Source organism: Heteronotia binoei, chromosome 15 (assembly GCF_032191835.1).
Source record: "Heteronotia binoei isolate CCM8104 ecotype False Entrance Well chromosome 15, APGP_CSIRO_Hbin_v1, whole genome shotgun sequence".
NCBI lineage: Eukaryota > Metazoa > Chordata > Lepidosauria > Squamata > Gekkonidae > Heteronotia > Heteronotia binoei.
This window is the reverse complement of record NC_083237.1, coordinates 17,404,636-17,421,921: the sequence shown is the minus strand read 5'-3', so window position 1 is coordinate 17,421,921 and position 17,286 is coordinate 17,404,636. Positions and strand designations below refer to the sequence as shown.

The 17,286-nt window shown below is 47.2% G+C and overlaps 1 protein-coding gene across 1 annotated transcript; it reads right to left on the bottom strand.

Moving 5' to 3' along the window:
• Positions 1-5,629: 5,629 nt before the first annotated feature.
• Positions 5,630-6,547, bottom strand: LOC132584312 (arylamine N-acetyltransferase, pineal gland isozyme NAT-10-like). Its single transcript, XM_060256168.1, has one exon. The coding sequence runs from the start codon at positions 6,545-6,547 to the stop codon at positions 5,735-5,737; it is 813 nt and encodes a 270-aa protein (XP_060112151.1). The 3' UTR covers positions 5,630-5,734.
• Between the last annotated feature and the right edge of the window lie 10,739 nt (positions 6,548-17,286).

Below are 17,286 nucleotides of genomic sequence, written 5' to 3'. Positions count from 1 at the left end.
TTAAGTCTTACTCTATGGAGACCTTCATCTCTTCCTCGGATGGGCACTCAGTGATGGTAGGAGCAAATCTGCCCAGCGTCTCTCTTGCGCGGTGGGCTCTCTGGAAGACCCATGGATTCAGCGCCTCAAGAATAAACCCAAGTCTATGTTCTTTTTAATAAACAAGTTTTATTACCAATACAAATGAAACACCAGCAATTAGGAGGAGATATAATAGTACAAATAAAACCTTAATAGTTAGTAGAACCTCTGTGTGGCGAGCAGTCCTAGCAAGATACTCCAAACAATAGTACTTAATCTATACTTCAGCAAGCCTTACCATAACTAATACTTTAGCAAGCCTTACCATAACTAATGCTTCAGCAAGCCTTATTATATCTAATGTTTCAGCAAGCCTTACCATAACTAATACTTCAGCAAGCCTTACTATAACTAATGCTTCAGCAAGCCTTACGTGTGTGGCCTAAATATGCAAAGGAGATCCTGCTACAAAAAATAAAAAAAGTTCTGCTGAGCAGGATGCAGAAGCGACAGGAGTCAGGAATCTGCTTTATGCTCCCTCCACTGACAGCTCATCAGACCTGATTTTCTTCTCCAACAAGTCTTGTGGCTCAGGAATCTCTAATTCATAGTTGACAGCTCAGCCAACCGTATTTCCAGTCCAAGAACCCAGGAATCTTGACTCCCGTCTCCTCCTGCTTTCCTGGCTGGCTCAGCTCAAGAGAATGACTCCGCTGGAATTTCTGGAGTTCCTCACGCTGGTTGGCTTAGAGCAAAGTCCTCGGTTTCACTATGGGAAATGAAAGGGAGAGCAAAAGAGGAAATGAGTCCTGTCACGTGACCCCTGGGCACTGCAAAGAGCCTATCCAATAGCTTTGCCTTTGACTTTATGATGGCATCTTAACCCCTAGGAGTCTCTGGCTGAGCAAATCAAAGAGGATATAGGACCAATCACACAAAACAGCAATGAAATGTTGAATTCTCTGTCTCTGTCTGTCTGTCTCTTTCTCTCTCTCTCAAAGTGTTGTGTTGATTGTGCAGCAGCCAGATATACACGTCCTGAGTGTACGGCAGTTAGCAAACCAGTTAACCTTTGGACTATTCTTTTCTGAAAGACTGGGGAAGTTTAAATAACTCTTGGCAGCTTCACAAAAAATGGATTGAATCCGGTGTTGGGACAGGCGCTGTCCATGAAACTAGCTTAAATGTATAGATAATTCCTGTAGCTGTTGTAGGGTGTTTCCGCATGGAGGCTGCCCTATGCACTGCTGCTGGAAATGAAGTAGTTTGCAACAGCAACATTGTTTCACACAGGGCATTTTTGCAGAAAAAGCCCAGCAGGAACTCATTTGCACATTAGGCCACACCCCCTGATGCCAAGCCAGCCGGAACTGCGTTCCTGCTCAGAAAAGGCCCTGGATCCAAAGGAGTTAGCCATGCTAGTCTGTCACTGTAAAATAGTAGAGTCCAGTAACACCTTTCACTGAGCATAAAGTATAATGGATATGTTTGTGTGTGCTGCCCTCTGCTGGAGAGGATGTGTCATTCTCTCTGATTGTGTTGGTCTGTTTTAGATAGGATATAAAATTGAGAAGGAACCTTCCCAAGTCCGTTCTCCAGCCATGAATTAAAATGTAACAACTGGGATTTCACTAATGTTGGATTTAATGGTCCAATAAGTGAATGAAATGAATTACCCATGAATAAGGCAGAGAAATTGTGAGAACTGTATGGCTATGTTTCCCAGAGGAATTCTGGCTTTGAAAAGAATTGGACCGTTTTCGCACACAGCTTACCTCGCAGTCACAATCCTGTTCCCTCCGCAGCGTCTGTCGGATTTCCCACCATCTGCGCCAAAGTTACAGGAAGTGCCGCAGCTTTTGTGTAGCAAACGTAAACCGTTAAAACCCAGTTTATGTTTGCTACGCAAAAGCTGCGGCACTTCCTGTAACTCCGGTGCAGATGGTGGGAAATCCGACAGACGCTGCGGAGGGACCAGGATTGTGACTGCGAGGTAAGCTGTGTGCAAAAACGGTAATAGAGTTCTCTTTGAAGAGAAATACAGTGAGAGGGCTTCTAGCCCCACTGGTGGACCTCCTGATGGCACTTGCTTGTTTTGGCCACTGTGTGACACAGAGTGTTGGACGGGATGGGCCATTGGCCTGATCCAACATGGCTTCTCATGTATTTTGTGTATTGTATGTATCGTTATGTGTGGGGGGGTATTGGTATTTGGATTGTTATGCAGTGTTTTCTATGTATTATTTGGATGTGAATATAATAAAAAATATAAATGTGAAAGAAAAAAAAAACATGGCTTCTCTTATGTTCAGGCAGCTGAGCTGAAGAGGTTGTCAAACTGTCATTTTATCGAGACACTTCTTTAAAATCATCTCAGGCTTTGCTGGCTGCTTCCAGCCCAAAATGACACCAGGGCCGAAGCACTATTTTGTCGCATACACGTGCAGATTTGCTGCCATTTGTTGATTTTACCGGTCACCTGATCCTATTTCAGCTCAACTTATGCATCTTGGCTATGAGTAGCGCTTCCTAATAGCTGCTCCCCCCCCCTCTTCTCCTGTAAGAAGGACCTGAGGAGGTTTTATTCCATTGTTTGTACTTGAAGAAATGTGCTTGCACACAAAAGCTCATACCGCGAATAAAACTTTGTTGGTCTGAAAAGTGCTACCGGACTCACACTTTGTTCTAGAATTTTTCTAGTTGTAATCCATAAAGCCCTGATTGGGATGTCCTGATTTCACCAATCTCAGAATCTATGCAGTCGTTGATCCTGGCCGGTGGATGTCTAGGAATTCCGCACATGCAGCAATGGCCAACCACTTCTCCTGTCTTGAAAACCTCAGGGCTTTCTTTGTAGCTGCAACTCCTTTGCCTATTAGGCCACACACCCCTGATGTAGCCAATCCTCCAAGAGCTCACAGCAGGCCCTGTACTAAGAGTCCTGTAAGCTCTTAGAGGATCGGCTACATCAAGGGTATGTGGCCTAATATGCAAAGGAGCTCCTGCTGCAAAAAGAAAAAAAAAGCCCTGGAAAACCCTATAAGGTTACTCTATGTCAGCTGTGATTCAACTGGACTTCCTACCACCACTGTGACAAGAAGAGCAGCTGGATCAGCTTCTGGCACTTACAACATTGGTCATCACAGCTTTAAGTGGGATTAAGATGTTCATTTGTTTTCTAGTTTCATGATGTTGGTGGAAAGAAGCTGAGGAGTGTCATTAGACAATATCTGGATTTCTGAACATAAGAAGAAGAAAACTGCAGATTTATACCCTGCCCTTCTTTCTGAATCAGAGGCTCAGAGCGTTTTACAATCTCCTTTATTTTCTTCCGCCACAACAGACACCTTGTGAGGTGGGTGGGGGTGAGAGGGCTTTCACAGAATCTGCCCATTCAAGGACAACTCCTGCGAGAGCTGTGGTGACCCAAGGCCATTCCAGCAGGTGCAAGTGGAGGAGTGGGGAATCAAACCCGGTTCTCCCAGGTAAGAGTCCACGCACTTAACCACTACACCAAACTGGCTAAGAACCAGGGCGACGCGAGATTAGAACAGCTCGGACTGGTGTGTCCAGAGCTGCTTCTAAATCGGACCGTTTTCACGGGAGTTATCTACAGTTACTGCCAGTTCAGACCGCATCCATGTATATTTATAGTTAGGATTTTTGGCCCCACTGTGTATTTATTACTTGGCACTTGCCCACATTGAACCTCCTTTGCCATGTTGACACCCATTCGCCCAGCCTTGACGGATCCCTCTGGAGTGCCTCACAGTCCTCCCTGGTTCTCACCACCCTGAACAACTCCGCAGAGCGCATGAACCTGTAATAGCTGCAAGACAGACAAAAATAAGGAGGTGTGTCTCTGCCCTGCAGGGATGAAAAAATCATGAATTCCTACCTGTCTTGCAGGACTTAGAAGTTCAGGAGCCTTCGAAAGAAAGAAATGTGGTCACCTTAGGTCCTCCCTGCTTTTTCATCCCCCCCCCCTCCACCGATCCCCCTCCCAGCCCACTCTTCCCAGCTCTTACTCCTGGTTGTTGCACACCACCGAAATCCCTGCTTTACATGCAAGTCAAAAAGGCTTGTTTACAACCCATGGTGTGGGCTTCTCCTGTTTCAACTAGCCCCGCCTTTGGCTCCTCCCTCAACCCTTTAAAAGTCAGTATGAACACCCCTCACCTATAGCCAGGCCTCCTGTAACGTGCAAAGGAATCCCTACCGGGCGCCTGAAGGAGCTCTGCTCTCTCCCCGCCCCTTCTTTCGAGAACAGGGACTGCTTTATCTGCCTGCTTCACGTGGCAGAGGGTGGCTATCAATGCTCTCCATGCAGCTCCTCTGTGACTGGTACACATCTGTTGTTCTTTGAACCTGCTGTTTCCCTAACAGCTGGTAGCTGATGCAGGCTTGCTTCTGAGTTAAAATTGGATTCGTGCTTCATTCTTACCTCTTGCCCAAGGCTTTTTTTAAAGAATAAGAGCAATCTGCCCTTGGAGTCTACCTGTTGCAGATCTGCATGAGTTCCTGTGAGCCTGCCTCCACTGTGGACAGGTAAGGCTGCTGCATCTCTGCATGGAGAGGAGCTCATTAAACCCAGTGCAGAGGCACGAGGAGGCCTCGTTCACACATGCAGGTAGAGTGGTCTGCGTGATTAGATTGGAGATGGTGTTTTAGAATGCTTGCCCATGCCCAAACTTCCTGCAGATAGAAAACTAGCAAGACTAGTATGTGCTGTTCTGTGTTCTTGCTCATATACTGTTCATAGTGTTAGTAACTGAAGCATGGTTCTACCCTTCAGGACCCAAATGCCTACGTTCTGATTGGCTATTCTGTCTCAACTGGCCAATCGGGACACAAGGCGTGTATCAATGTACATGCAAATGAATGGAGAGACCAATGGGGCAGATTCCCGCTGACTAAAAGAGTTGTGTCCTTCCCCAACTATGTTTATTGCCTGTTTTGCCTGATTGCTCTCCAGTTTGGTTCTTTCAATAAAGAAGTTTGTTGTTAGCAGGGGTGGAATTCTAGCAGGAGCTCCTTTGCATATTAGGCCACACACCCCTGATGTAGCCAATCCTCCAGGAGCTTACCGGGCTCTTAGTACAGGACCTACTGAAAGCTCTTGGAGGACTGGCTACATCAGGGGCCTGTGGCCTAGTATACAAAGAAATTCCTGCTACAAAAAAAAAAAGCCCTGGGACTTGTTACCCACAGCTGCACTCACTTTTTAATTATGACTTTAGCAGATCTGTCCCCTTGGTCTGCTGGTTTTCTGCTTGCACAGGCTTTTCTTTAAACACACCACAAATAGGGAATGGGATGATAATGAACAAAGGAGAAACAAAAAGAAACTACACCACGTGTCTAATAATAGAAATATATTATTTGCAGTCACCTGTATAATCATTCAATGAATTTTACACAATAAATTTTCCATACGCTCATTAACAATATGCATTCAAGTTCACATGTTGTGGTCCTTAAGATTATATCGAGGCCTTTAAGTGCAACTCGAAAAAACTGTAAACCGCACTAGAAAAATGATCAAATTGCTTTTGTAAAGGACCAGCATTTTTTTTTTCAAACAGACTGCTGCAATGGTCCTGTGATATGACATCAGTTCTGACAGAGACTGAAACCTGTGTGCAAAGAGATGATGTATAATCCAGTTTCTAGCCTGCTGTCCAAATCGGAGACCCGTTTCCCTTCTACCTTCTCAGTCTTCTTCAGGAGGTGGCATGATCTTTTCATCCTTTGGCTCGAAGTCCCTCTCCAACTGAATCCCAAATTTCTCACGCAGGACGGCTGGGATCTCAGAGCTTTGCAGTGGGGTCTCCGTACGTTTCTCCCCCATTGTGGAGATGAGACGCCATCCCATATAGGTAAGGCGCCCACCGTCTTCCTGATGCAAGGAACAGAAGGATTTGCAGGGGAAGATAGAACTGGGCGAAGTCTGGTGATAAAGGCACATGTCAGCAAAATCCTCCAGCTTCTTCTCCTCAAGGGTGAATTGATACAAAGGTCTCCCTTCCTTGCCAGGAACTTCCCGGCGCTCCAAGACCCAAACTCCCCCCTTATTGCCGAGCCAGAAGATGCCTCCATCTTGGACTTGTTCTGAGTCCGGCTTCAACTCCAGTGGCTCTAGAAAGGCTTCCCCAAAACCGACATCGCAGAGGAAGGAGCGTCCATCCAACTGGACCAAAATCACCATATGGTGCATAGGGGGGCCATAGTGCCCCGTGAAAGGGTTCCGGACATGACCGGACACTGCTTTGGTGTCAAATCCCAGTGTCTGCAGCAGCCACAAGAAAAGCCCGTTCAGCTCGTAACAGAAACCGTCCCGGTGGCACCGGACAATCTTGTCGTAGAGAAGGGGCAACGGCAAGGAGATTGGCTCCCCACAGTGGATGCTCAGGCGCCCAAAGGGCACGGAGAGGAGATGGCAACGGTGGAGAGGGCGCAAGGTCTCCAGAGAAGGCTGGGCGGGACCCTGGTACCCGATCCGAAATAGATATTGGCTAACGTCCATGTTGTCCTGACCTGGATGCCCCGGCAGGCCTGGTCTTGTCAGATCGAAGAAGCTAAGCAGGGGGTCAATATGAGGATGGGAGGCCCCCAAGGAAGTCCAGGGTTGTGATGAAGAGGCCAAGAAATGACAAACCACCTCTCTTGCCTTGATATCCCGACAAGGTCACCTACAATTAAAATAAAAACAGAATTTTTTGGGGGGAGGGATTCAGCTGTGACTTGATGGCAACCCTCTCCCCCTGCCCCGCAAAAAAGAATCCATGCTGGGCAGTAGGGCTTCTTTTGTAGTAGTAGTAGTAGAAGAAGAAGAAGATGATGATATTGGATTTATACCCTGCCCTACACTCTGCATCTCAGAGTGGTCACAATCTCCTTTACCTTCCCCCCAACAACAGACACCCTGTGAGGTGGGTGGGACTGAGAGAGCTTTAACAGAAACTGCCTTTTCAAGGACAGCTCCTACGAAAGCTATGGCTGACCCAAGACCATTCCAGCAGCTGCAAGTGGAGGAGTGGGGAATCAAACCCGGTTCTCCCAGATAAGAGTCCACACACTTAACTGCTACACCAAAGTGGAACTCCTTTGCACATTATGCTACATCTCCAAGAGCTTACAGGGCTCTTACAGGGCTCTTTTTACAGGGCTTACTGCAAGCTCCAGGAGAATTGGCTACAACAGGGGTGTGTGCAGTGGTGGGATTCAGCCTTACCATAACTAATACTTCAGCAAGCCTTACTATAACTAATGCTCCAGCAAGCCTTACCATAACTAATGCTTCAGCAAGCCTTACCATAACTATTCCTTCAGCAAGCCTTACTATAACTAATGCTCCAGCAAGCCTTATTATATCTAATGCTTCAGCAAGCCTTATTATATTTAATGCTTCAGCAAGCCTTACTATAACTAATGCTCCAGCAAGCCTTACCATAACTAATGCTTCAGCAAGCCTTACCATAACTAATGCTTCAGCAAGCCTTATTATATTTAATGCTTCAGCAAGCCTTACTATAACTAATGCTTCAGCAAGCCTTACTATAACTAATGCTTCAGCAAGCCTTATTATATCTAATGCTTCAGCAAGCCTTACCATAACTAATGCTTCAGCAAGCCTTACTATAACTAATGCTTCAGCAAGCCTTACCATAACTAATGCTTCAGCAAGCCTTATTATATCTAATGCTTCAGCAAGCCTTTCCATAACTAATGCTTCAGCAAGCCTTACCATAACTAATGCTTCAGCAAGCCTTATTATATCTAATACTAGCAGTAACCATGATGAGTAAACAGTTTAAAAGCAGCAGGAAGTCCTCGTTCACAAAGTTTGAGCGCTCGTGACCTGTCTGCGCCTCAGCAGTTGTCGGGGTGCACTCGCCCCCGGTGCTTCCTGATCCAGCCTCGCAGCCGCTTGCCGATATTTTTGCGCTCCCTTTCGCCTCTTGCAGCTGGGCTGCGCTGTTGACTCCTTAGGGATGACCGGCTAAAGACATTGCGGACCCACTGAAAAAAGTTGGTGATGCTCCGGCGGGACGTGGGGGCGTCGGACGGGCAGCTGGGAGCCGACGGGGTTGGCTCTACTCTCTTGGCCACTGCCGGACTCTGCAGGAAGAAGAGAAGTCATTCTCACAGCCAGGGCTCTGAACGGAGGGATTCTTGGAACTGGAGTTCTAGCAAGCAGCTGCTTGAAGGGGGGGGGGGGGGCTGTGCTGACTGCAGCAGTGGCCTGCTTTGGTTTTGGTTTTGCCCATTGCTTTGTCCCTTACAGGTCACACTTTGATGCTCATACTCTATGGACTCTGGGACTGCAAAGGCAGCATTTACGTAAAGGCATTAATTTGCAGCTCTACAATATTCCTTCACCCAGGCTAAAAAGATGTGGCCTTGTACTTCCACACTGACCAGCTATGCCACTTTAAGGATGTTTTCTAACAAGCTTGCGGGGAGGTTAGTATAAAAGCCTAATATAATAAATAAGTAGGCTTGCCAATCCCCAGGTCCCAGCGGGGGGGAGGTTCTCCCGCTTTCCCAGGCTCCTTCCCCCCCCCACTCAGCTGGCCAGCAGGGGAAGGGAAGCCCACCCCCACAGCCCCCATGTGCCTTTCCCCCTCCAGAGGCTTCAGTCTCCGCTCAGAAAGGCTTCCTCTTGGGATGGGGTGTCTGTGTTACTTTGAAGAAGTTGGCAGCAACTCGTGAGTAAAGAGGCCAGTCCCTCACTTCAGAGTCCCCAGAAACAGGGAGGGGGAGGGAAATGTCTGCTAGGCACTTCATTATTCCCTATGTGGAGATCGATTCTCATAGGGTATAATGGAGAATTGATCTGGATATATCGGGGGCTCTGGGGGGGCTGTTTTTTGTGTTAGAGGCACCACATTTTCAGAATAGCATCTAGTGCCTCTCCTCAAAATACCCCCCAAGTTTCAAAACGATTGGACCAGGAGGTCCAATTCTATGAGCCCCAAAATAAGGTGCCCCTAGCTTTCATTATTTCCTATGGAAGGAAAGCATTTAAAAAGGTGTGCTGTCCCTTTACATGTGATGACCAGAACGCCCTTGGAGTTCAATTATGCTTGTCACACCCTTGCTCCTGGCTCTGCCCCCAATGCCTCCTGGCTCCACCCCAAGGTCTCCTGGCTCCACCCCCAAAGTCCCCATATATTTCTTGAATTGGACTTGGCAACCCTATAAATAAGTAAATTTCTGCACAATGAGGACTAGAATCTCTTTTACATGATAGCTGACATCTTCCAGACTTCGTCTATCCCACACAAAATGAGCATCCCTTGGAATAAAAACAAAGGCTGGCCCCATTTGACATAAACTGGGTCTTTTCTGAGGTGTTTTTTGCCAGGCACTAAATTTGCAACCCAACGTGGGTCCTTTCTGCTGGGAGGCTGTACCAACAGAAAAACTGGCCTCCTGAATTCAACAAATTCATGGAATAGTGAACTATTTAGAACTCCTGCATACAGGAGCAATCTATCTCTGGAACTGGGCACAAGCAACAAAAGAGGGCCGACATTTTTGTGCCCTGCTCCAGAACTTCCCTGAGAGGTCTGGCACTGGAACCCTTCCGTGTGATGTGACCAGGAGGCATCTTGCATTCTTCTCTGCACTGGCCCTGTATTGCCAGCAGGCCCCATTCCTCAGACTTTCTAGAGTTTGCCTCTAGCACCTCCCTCGCTGTGCATTCCCAAAGCCCCTTGCGGGCTGGGCAGCCAGGACCATTTGCCAGGGTGGGGCTTCTTCACCTTGGCTTCTTCCCCTCTGGGGCTGCCTTCCACTCCTCCTTCCTTCTCGCTGGCTTTGTCCTGCAAAGTGCCCTCAACTTGGAGGCTGGCCTCAGGACTGGCCGGGGGGTCTGGAAGTTCATCGTCACTCTCAGACTGGTAGGGGGGGAGATTGCTGTAGGTGAGGTAGCAAGGGAAGTAGCCCGTGGAAGCACCAGAGTCCTGGTGGAGGTCTTCGCGGTCTGTGAGGTAGCAGCTCTCTTGTGCTAAGTAGTCACCGTCAGGAGACTCTGGCCTGGGGGTCTGGGGGCTCTCTGTCACCTGCCCATCACTGTCCTGGCTGTAGACAGAGGTCACCTGGAAGGGAAACACCATTTGAAACAAAAAAAAAACACTTCAGGTGACAGAGGAATGTTTTTTGTGAGGGGATCAGGGCCATCTCCAGGGGGTCTGGCACCCAAGGCGAGGTCCTACCCTGCCACCCCTCACCCCACAGCCTGCACCCCTCCTCCCTCGCCCCCAGTGAGGGTGAGCACCACAGCAACGGTGTGGCCTAGCGCCTGCGCTTCAAAGCACATATGCCTCCCAGCCGCCATCGTTCAGCCTGTCCGCCATCGCTTCTGGAAGCTTTCACAAGGGATGGTGGCTGGGCTGAGTGACGGTAGCCAGGCAGCACATGCACTCTGAGGTGCAGGTGCCGTGCTCACCCATTTCCCTCGCTGAGGGCGGGGGGAGGACCCAGCCCAGTACCCCCCCCTGGATGGCACCCTAGGTAGTGGCCTAGGGATGCCTAATGGAGAGGGCTGGCCCTGCAGGTGGAGAGCCAATGGAAAATGCTGAGCCAGATGGACCAACTCTCTGAGTCGGCATGAGGCAACTCCATAAGCTGACCTGGTTTCCCAGCAACCATTTGATAGGAAGCAGGGCCCATTTCTCCATGGTCAGAGGCCAAGACTTCCATGCAGCAGGTCTCAGGTTATTTAAAGAATTTCAGGCAACAGCAGACATTGTGAAGGTCTGCAGAGCCGCTGCCAGTTAGAGTTGGCAATACTAAAGCTGGGCAGGCCTAGAGACTGACTCTGCATAAAGCAGCTCCAGATGTTTCTGGAAGGTCCCATAGCTCAGTGGTAGGGCACCATGTTTTGCACACACAAGATTTAACTCTGGTGCCATAGAGACCCCACGTTCTGAGGAATAATCTGGGAGAGCTCCAACAAGTCTGAGCAGAGAAGACATCTGCTTGTTCTAGTTTCTCATTTATTGATCTCCAGGACTGAGAGGATTATTGCCTGAATTCTTCTCTCACCCCACTCCCCCCCCCGACCCCTTATTCAACTAGCTTTTCTCTTTATCTGTCCAGCTTCTCTCTCTCCTTTGAAGATAAGTCCTATTTCACCCAAAGGGTGATGAACACATGGAATTCACTGCTACAGGAGGTGGTGGCAGCTGCAAGCGTAGACAGCTTCAAGAGTTGGTTGGATAAACAGCAGAGGTCCATCAGTGGCTATTAGCCACAGCGTTTTGTTGGAACTTTCTGTCTGGGGCATTGATGCTATGTATTCTTGGTGCTTGGGGGGATGCAGCAGTGGGAGGGCTTCTGGTGTCCTGGCCCCACTAATGGACCTCCTGATGACACCTAGATTTTTTGGCCATTGTGTGACACAGAGTGTTGGAATGATGGACTTTTGGCCTGATCCAATATGGCTTCTCTTATGTTCTTAAGACTTACCACATTTACTATGACCTCCAAGGGTACTTTGTGTTGTTCATCTGGCGAAGGCGAAGACTCCTCTGGGGAACTAGAAAGCAAAGGTTCGTCTACAGCCCCTTCCTCCGCAACATTTCGACTATCCTGAGAGGCTTCCTCTTCTTCCTGTTCCTCTTGCTGCCTTCTGTCGATGTCTTGGCTCTGAATAATGGAATATAGCATTACTTTCTGGACCAGAACTGGAAGACAGACAACAGTAACATCTTTTACCACCCGTGCATATGCACTGGATGCATGATTTATTCCTGAGAGGTCTCTTGAACATTCCTGTCTTGTGCCTACTGATCTCTCTTTGGAAAATTCCTTTTTTGGTCCAGTATTGTTATAATGGTTGTTGTAGATTTCCCGGGCTGTGTGGCCATGGTCTTGCCATGATGAGACCCGACGTTTTGCATCCTCAGAGGTGTAACCCCGAAAACTGGAGTTCTCTCTGCGTCAAATTGAGAAGAAGTTGGTAGGCAGGTAATTTGTATCTACTCAGGAAGGTAGGGTAGGGCTGAGTCATTATCTTGTGGGAGCTTTCTTTTTCTGCGTTACACCTTTGAGGATGCCAGTCACAGTCACGGGCAAAACATCATGTCTCAAAATTCCAAAACCACGGCCACACCGCCCAGAAATTCTACCACAACCAATGGACTCTGGCTATGAAATCCTTTGACAACATGTTGTTATATTCTTTGCTAATTCTTTGTAAGAGTTCTTTGTAATATGTGCCTATTTGTACCTCAAACTTGGTGGGGGTTTTTTTGCATAAACAATTTTTATTGGTAACATATGGTAGCAAATCTATATCTTTATCTTACAACTTAAAAAAAGAAAAATTTATCTACCCCATATCTTACTTTTCCCCCACCCCTCCCCCCGTTACTTGACCCCCACCAGTGTTATTTACTTAAAAAAACACAAATATTAAAGGTACCCTTAACTATTAAAAAACCAAAAGTTATATTCTTGTTTTAAAAACTTAATCATTATCAAAGATTGTCCAATGTCCTTTTATTTTCCACACTTTTTCTACATATCTTCTGAAATTCTTCCACTCCATCTTAAAAACTTCTAAGTCATAGTCTTTTAATATTCTTGTTAATTTGTCCATTTCACTCCATGACATAACATTTATAATCCAATCCCATTTCTCTGGTATTTTTTCTTGCTTCCACAACTGCGCATACAATGTCCTAGCAGCTGAGAGCAAGTACCAGATTAAAGTTCTGTCTTCTTTTGGAAATTTTTCCATTTGTAATCCTAACAGAAAAATCTCTGCAACTTTATTAAACTCGTATCCCAAAAAAAGATTGTGAGAAAAAAAGATTGTGAGGGAAAAAAGATTGTGAGCTGCTCTGAGACTCTGTCCTTGAAAGGGCAGCTGCTTTTAGAGCCCTCTCAGCCCCACCCACCTCACAGGGTGTCTGTTGGGGGGGAGGAAGGGAAAGGAGATTGTGGGCCACTGTGAGACTCTGTCCTTGAAAGGGCAGCTGCTGTGAAAGCCCGCTCAGCCCCACCCACCTCACAGGGTGTCTGTGTGGGGGAGGAAGGGAAAGGAGATTGTAAGCCACTGTGAGACTCTGTCCTTGAAAGGGCAGCTGCTTTTAGAGCCCTCTCAGCCCCACCCACCTCACAGGGTGTCTGTTGTGGGGGACGAAGGGAAAGGAGATTGTGGGCCTCTGTGAGACTCTGTTCTTGAAAGGGCAGCTGCTTTTAGAGCCCTCTCAGCCCCACCCACTTCACAGGGTGTCTGTTGTGGGGGAGGAAGGGAAAGGAGATTGTGAGACGCTCTGAGACTCTGTCCTTGAAAGGGCAGCTGCTGTGAGAGCCCTCTCAGCCCCACCCACCTCACAGGGTGTCTGTTGTGGGGGAGGAAGGGAAAGGAGATTGTGAGCAGCTCTAAGACTCTGAGATTCGGAGTGGAGGGTGGAATATAAATCCAATATCATCATTATCATCATCATCATTGTGTATATGTCATTCGTATTTTGTTACAAGGCTTTCAATGGGCCTATATATATATATATATATATATATATATATATATATATATATATATATATATATATATATATATATATATATAAATAATTAATATAATTTTAATTAATATGTGTATTTTTATTATAACAAGTATATATGAGGTTTTAACAATTGGCCCTCTGCTACGTTTATTTCTTACCTTTTTTGGTTCTTGATTTAATTTAAGACCCTCATCACAGCTGGCTTCTCCACGAAGAAGCAAGAATGCGTATTTCACCTCCTTTATTTTTCATCTAGTCCATTTACCCCCAAGTGGTGACCCCGGGCCCCAGGTTCTGTGGCAGGAGTTGTCACTCTGGCCTCAGGGGGAGTAGCTTTCTCTGCCCACGGGCTGGGGAGCTCCTCCCATTCAGAGGAGACAAGGTGACAACGGGAACAGACACTCATGATCCAGCTTCCCAGGGAAATCTCTTGGCAGCTGGGTGGCCCTCACATTCCCTCTCTGGACATTGACCTCTAACTGCGCCTTCTCTCATTACTCCAGCCCCATAGCCAACCTGTGCCTCTGATTAACTGTCCAGCTTCTGTCTTTCCTTTCCAGACTCACCTCATTTGCTGAGCACTCCAGGTTTCCTTCCGGGCTCTCGCTCGGCAGAGGACAAAGCTCCTCCTGGGTGTCACAAACCAAAGACTCTTCTGTGGCACCTTCTAGTACATCCTGAAGGCTCCCCTGAAGGGCCACCTCTTCCTCTCGCACCTCCTGATGCTGCAGCTGCAAGACCAAAGGGTCCAGAGAAGACTGGGTTTAAGACCCTTCTCAGAAGCATCACAGTTGGCTTCTTGATCACAAGAAGGCACATTTCCCCTAAGCCCACCTGTGCCTCTGATTAACTGTCCAGCTTCTGTCTTTCCTTTCCAGACTCACCTCATTTGCTGAGCACTCCAGGTTTCCTTCCGGGCTCTCGCTCGGCACAGGACAAAACTCCTCCTGGGTGTCACAAACCAAAGACTCTTCTGTGGCACCTTCTAGCACCTCCTGAAGGCTCCCCTGAAGGGCCATCTCTTCCTCTTGCACCTCCTGATGCTGCAGCTGCAAGGCCAAAGGGTCCAGAGAAGGCGGGGTTTAAGACCCTTCTCAGAAGCATCACAGTTGGCTTCTTGATCACAAGAAGGCACATTTCCTTTCGTTTGTTTGTTTTAGCTCATTCATTTCTCTTTTCTTTTCAAGGAGGACCCTTGAAAGGTCAGATGTTAAGACAGCCACTGGCTTACCAGGCATGTAGAAAGAATCACCAGCAGGTGAGATGCCTTGATTGGCTTGGAGCTACTAGGGGTTCTATTGGGAGACCATCTCCTAACAATTCCTCCCCATTCTCTTCCCCACGTCTGGTAGGAATAGCAATTGAAATGCTAGGCAAAAGGCCCCATGGTGGTGGGCTGGATCCAGGCAGAATGGAGAGGGAGCCCCCCCTGCACTTCTCCCCTCACAACTCCCTGTCCTCCTCATGCCTCCCCAGAAGATGATGTTTCTTGGAAGAGATCATCAGAATCATCAATGCAAATTCAGGGAAATGGTTCTCTTTTTGAAGAGAAAGGCCCTTTTGTGAACTGTTGGAAGTATGGAGATAAAGACAGAGCCATTTGTGGCCTTTTTCTTTTAAAAAAACATTCTTTATAAAATCAGACTACTGATTACACTTAAAGGGCACCAAATTACTAACTTTTACTGTACAATTTATTTGTTGTGATATATCTAATATGATCCACAGTAAGACAGCAGATCAGTAGAACATAGCTTCTCTCCAATTATGTAATTGGCTTATAAGATAAGATTTAATTTTGTAACTGGTTTATAAGAATTTTTTACCACCCAAGGCTGAGCTATTTTGGATTTGGTCCCTTTGGGCTGCCAAATCTCTCTGGCCTTTCACCTATGCCAGTGCAATTTCTGGGCATGCCTCCCTCCTCCACAGTTGAGTCACTTCACCAGATCTGTGTTGGAAAGCACCTGAAGACTTTGGGTCCAGGAGAAGGTGGGGTTTGGGGAGGGGAGGGGCTTCAGCATCGCACAATGCCCAACAGTCCAACCTTCAAAGTAGCCATTTTCTCCAGGGGAGCTGATCTCTGCCTGCTGGAGATCAGTTGTAAAAGCAGGAGATCTCCAGGCCCAAACTGGAGGCTGGCAACCCTCTCCCTTAGCCTTTCAACCCCCAGATAAAGAGTGTCAGAATCTTCCTTACCATTTTCTCAACCATTACAACCACTGGTTTCTCTGGATCGAAGAGAAGGATTTCCCTGTCTGTAGGGCTACAAAGTCCAGATTAGGCAATGACTGATTGCTGCTCTGGAGAATTGAATAAACTGAGCTCTCAATTTTCCCAGCAGATGGATGCTAGTCCAAGAGTCAGTTGACAGTTGAACCTGTATCCACCCAACGGAAAAGGCAGTCTAGGTTCCGAGATTGCATCACAATGGGCTCTGGATTGTTTCACTAGGGTAGAACGTTTCCCACCTGGCACTGCTGGGGTAACCCACCAAACAGAGAAAACAGACGTCAAGGCCTGAAGGGAAGCAAACTGCTGTTAAAACTTGTTTGTGTTTCTGGCATTTCATCAGTGTCACTCATGCTGTGTTGACCACGGAGCCGCATTTCCCATCAACTGAAAGAGCCAGTGGCCAATTGTATGCCGTGGACCAGCCCAAACACCTGCATGCCCAGAAATATGACTATTTATGGAACTATTTTAAATATATGATAGCATTTTCACATCCCCAAGTTCCTCTGAGCATCCAGGGCTGCCTCTCACAAGAGCATTAGAAACAAGATCCAATTGGAAAAGTATTAGAAACAGCTGAGTTGGACAAACTTTCCTCTCCCCCGAAGGAGAGATCAGTACAAGAAACAGATCCTTTGGAATCCCTTCTATACTTGGTTAGACACTCTGGTATAACTTTGTCCTTTACAGGCCATGTTAGTAGTATGAAACTATGAATTAGTAGAATTTTGATTGTTAAAATGAGATTATATCAACAGATCAAAAGACAGTAATTTGTTGCAACTTAACTTATATAGAGAAATACTTTGCTTTTCATGTGTTATCTATTTTTGTATCATTCAGAAATGGAACAGCGAAAATTTTTTTATTCCCATTTCTCTTTCCCCTTTCCCTTTCTAAATGCAATAAAATGTTTTCAACACAAGAAACGTCTGTGGCCTTGGTGTCTCTGGAGGACTTCCCTGTCTGTAGGGCTATAAAGTCCAGATGAGAAAATGGCTGGAGTTTTGGGAGTGGTGACTGCAGGAGGCCGGGTTTGGGGAGGCGAGGGACCTCAGCGGGGCATAATGTCACAGACTCCACCCTCTAGAAGAGTCCCCAGGATTTAGGGGTGCCATCCTCCAAGTGGGGTCTGGGGATCTCTTGGGATTACAACTCATCTCCAGACTACAGAGATCAGTAGCCCTGGAGAATTCGGATGCTTTTGGAGGGTGGAATCTCTGGCCCTGTGCTGCTCTCAAATCTCCAGGCCTGAAGGGAAAAGGAGAGGCATGAGGGAAGACAGGGGGAGTTCTGAGGAGAAAAGGGAGAGAAAAGCCATCTTGGTTCAAGGGCAAAATGGGCCAAGAAGGTGCCTCAAGAGAACTTCAGCCTCTGAAGATAAGCAAGCAAAAAGGTAATTGGAGGCTAGGGTTACCAGCCTCCAGGTGGGGCCTGGAGATCTGCTTTTACAACTGACCTCCAGCTGGCAGAGATCAGCTCCCCTGGAGAGAGTGGCTGCTTT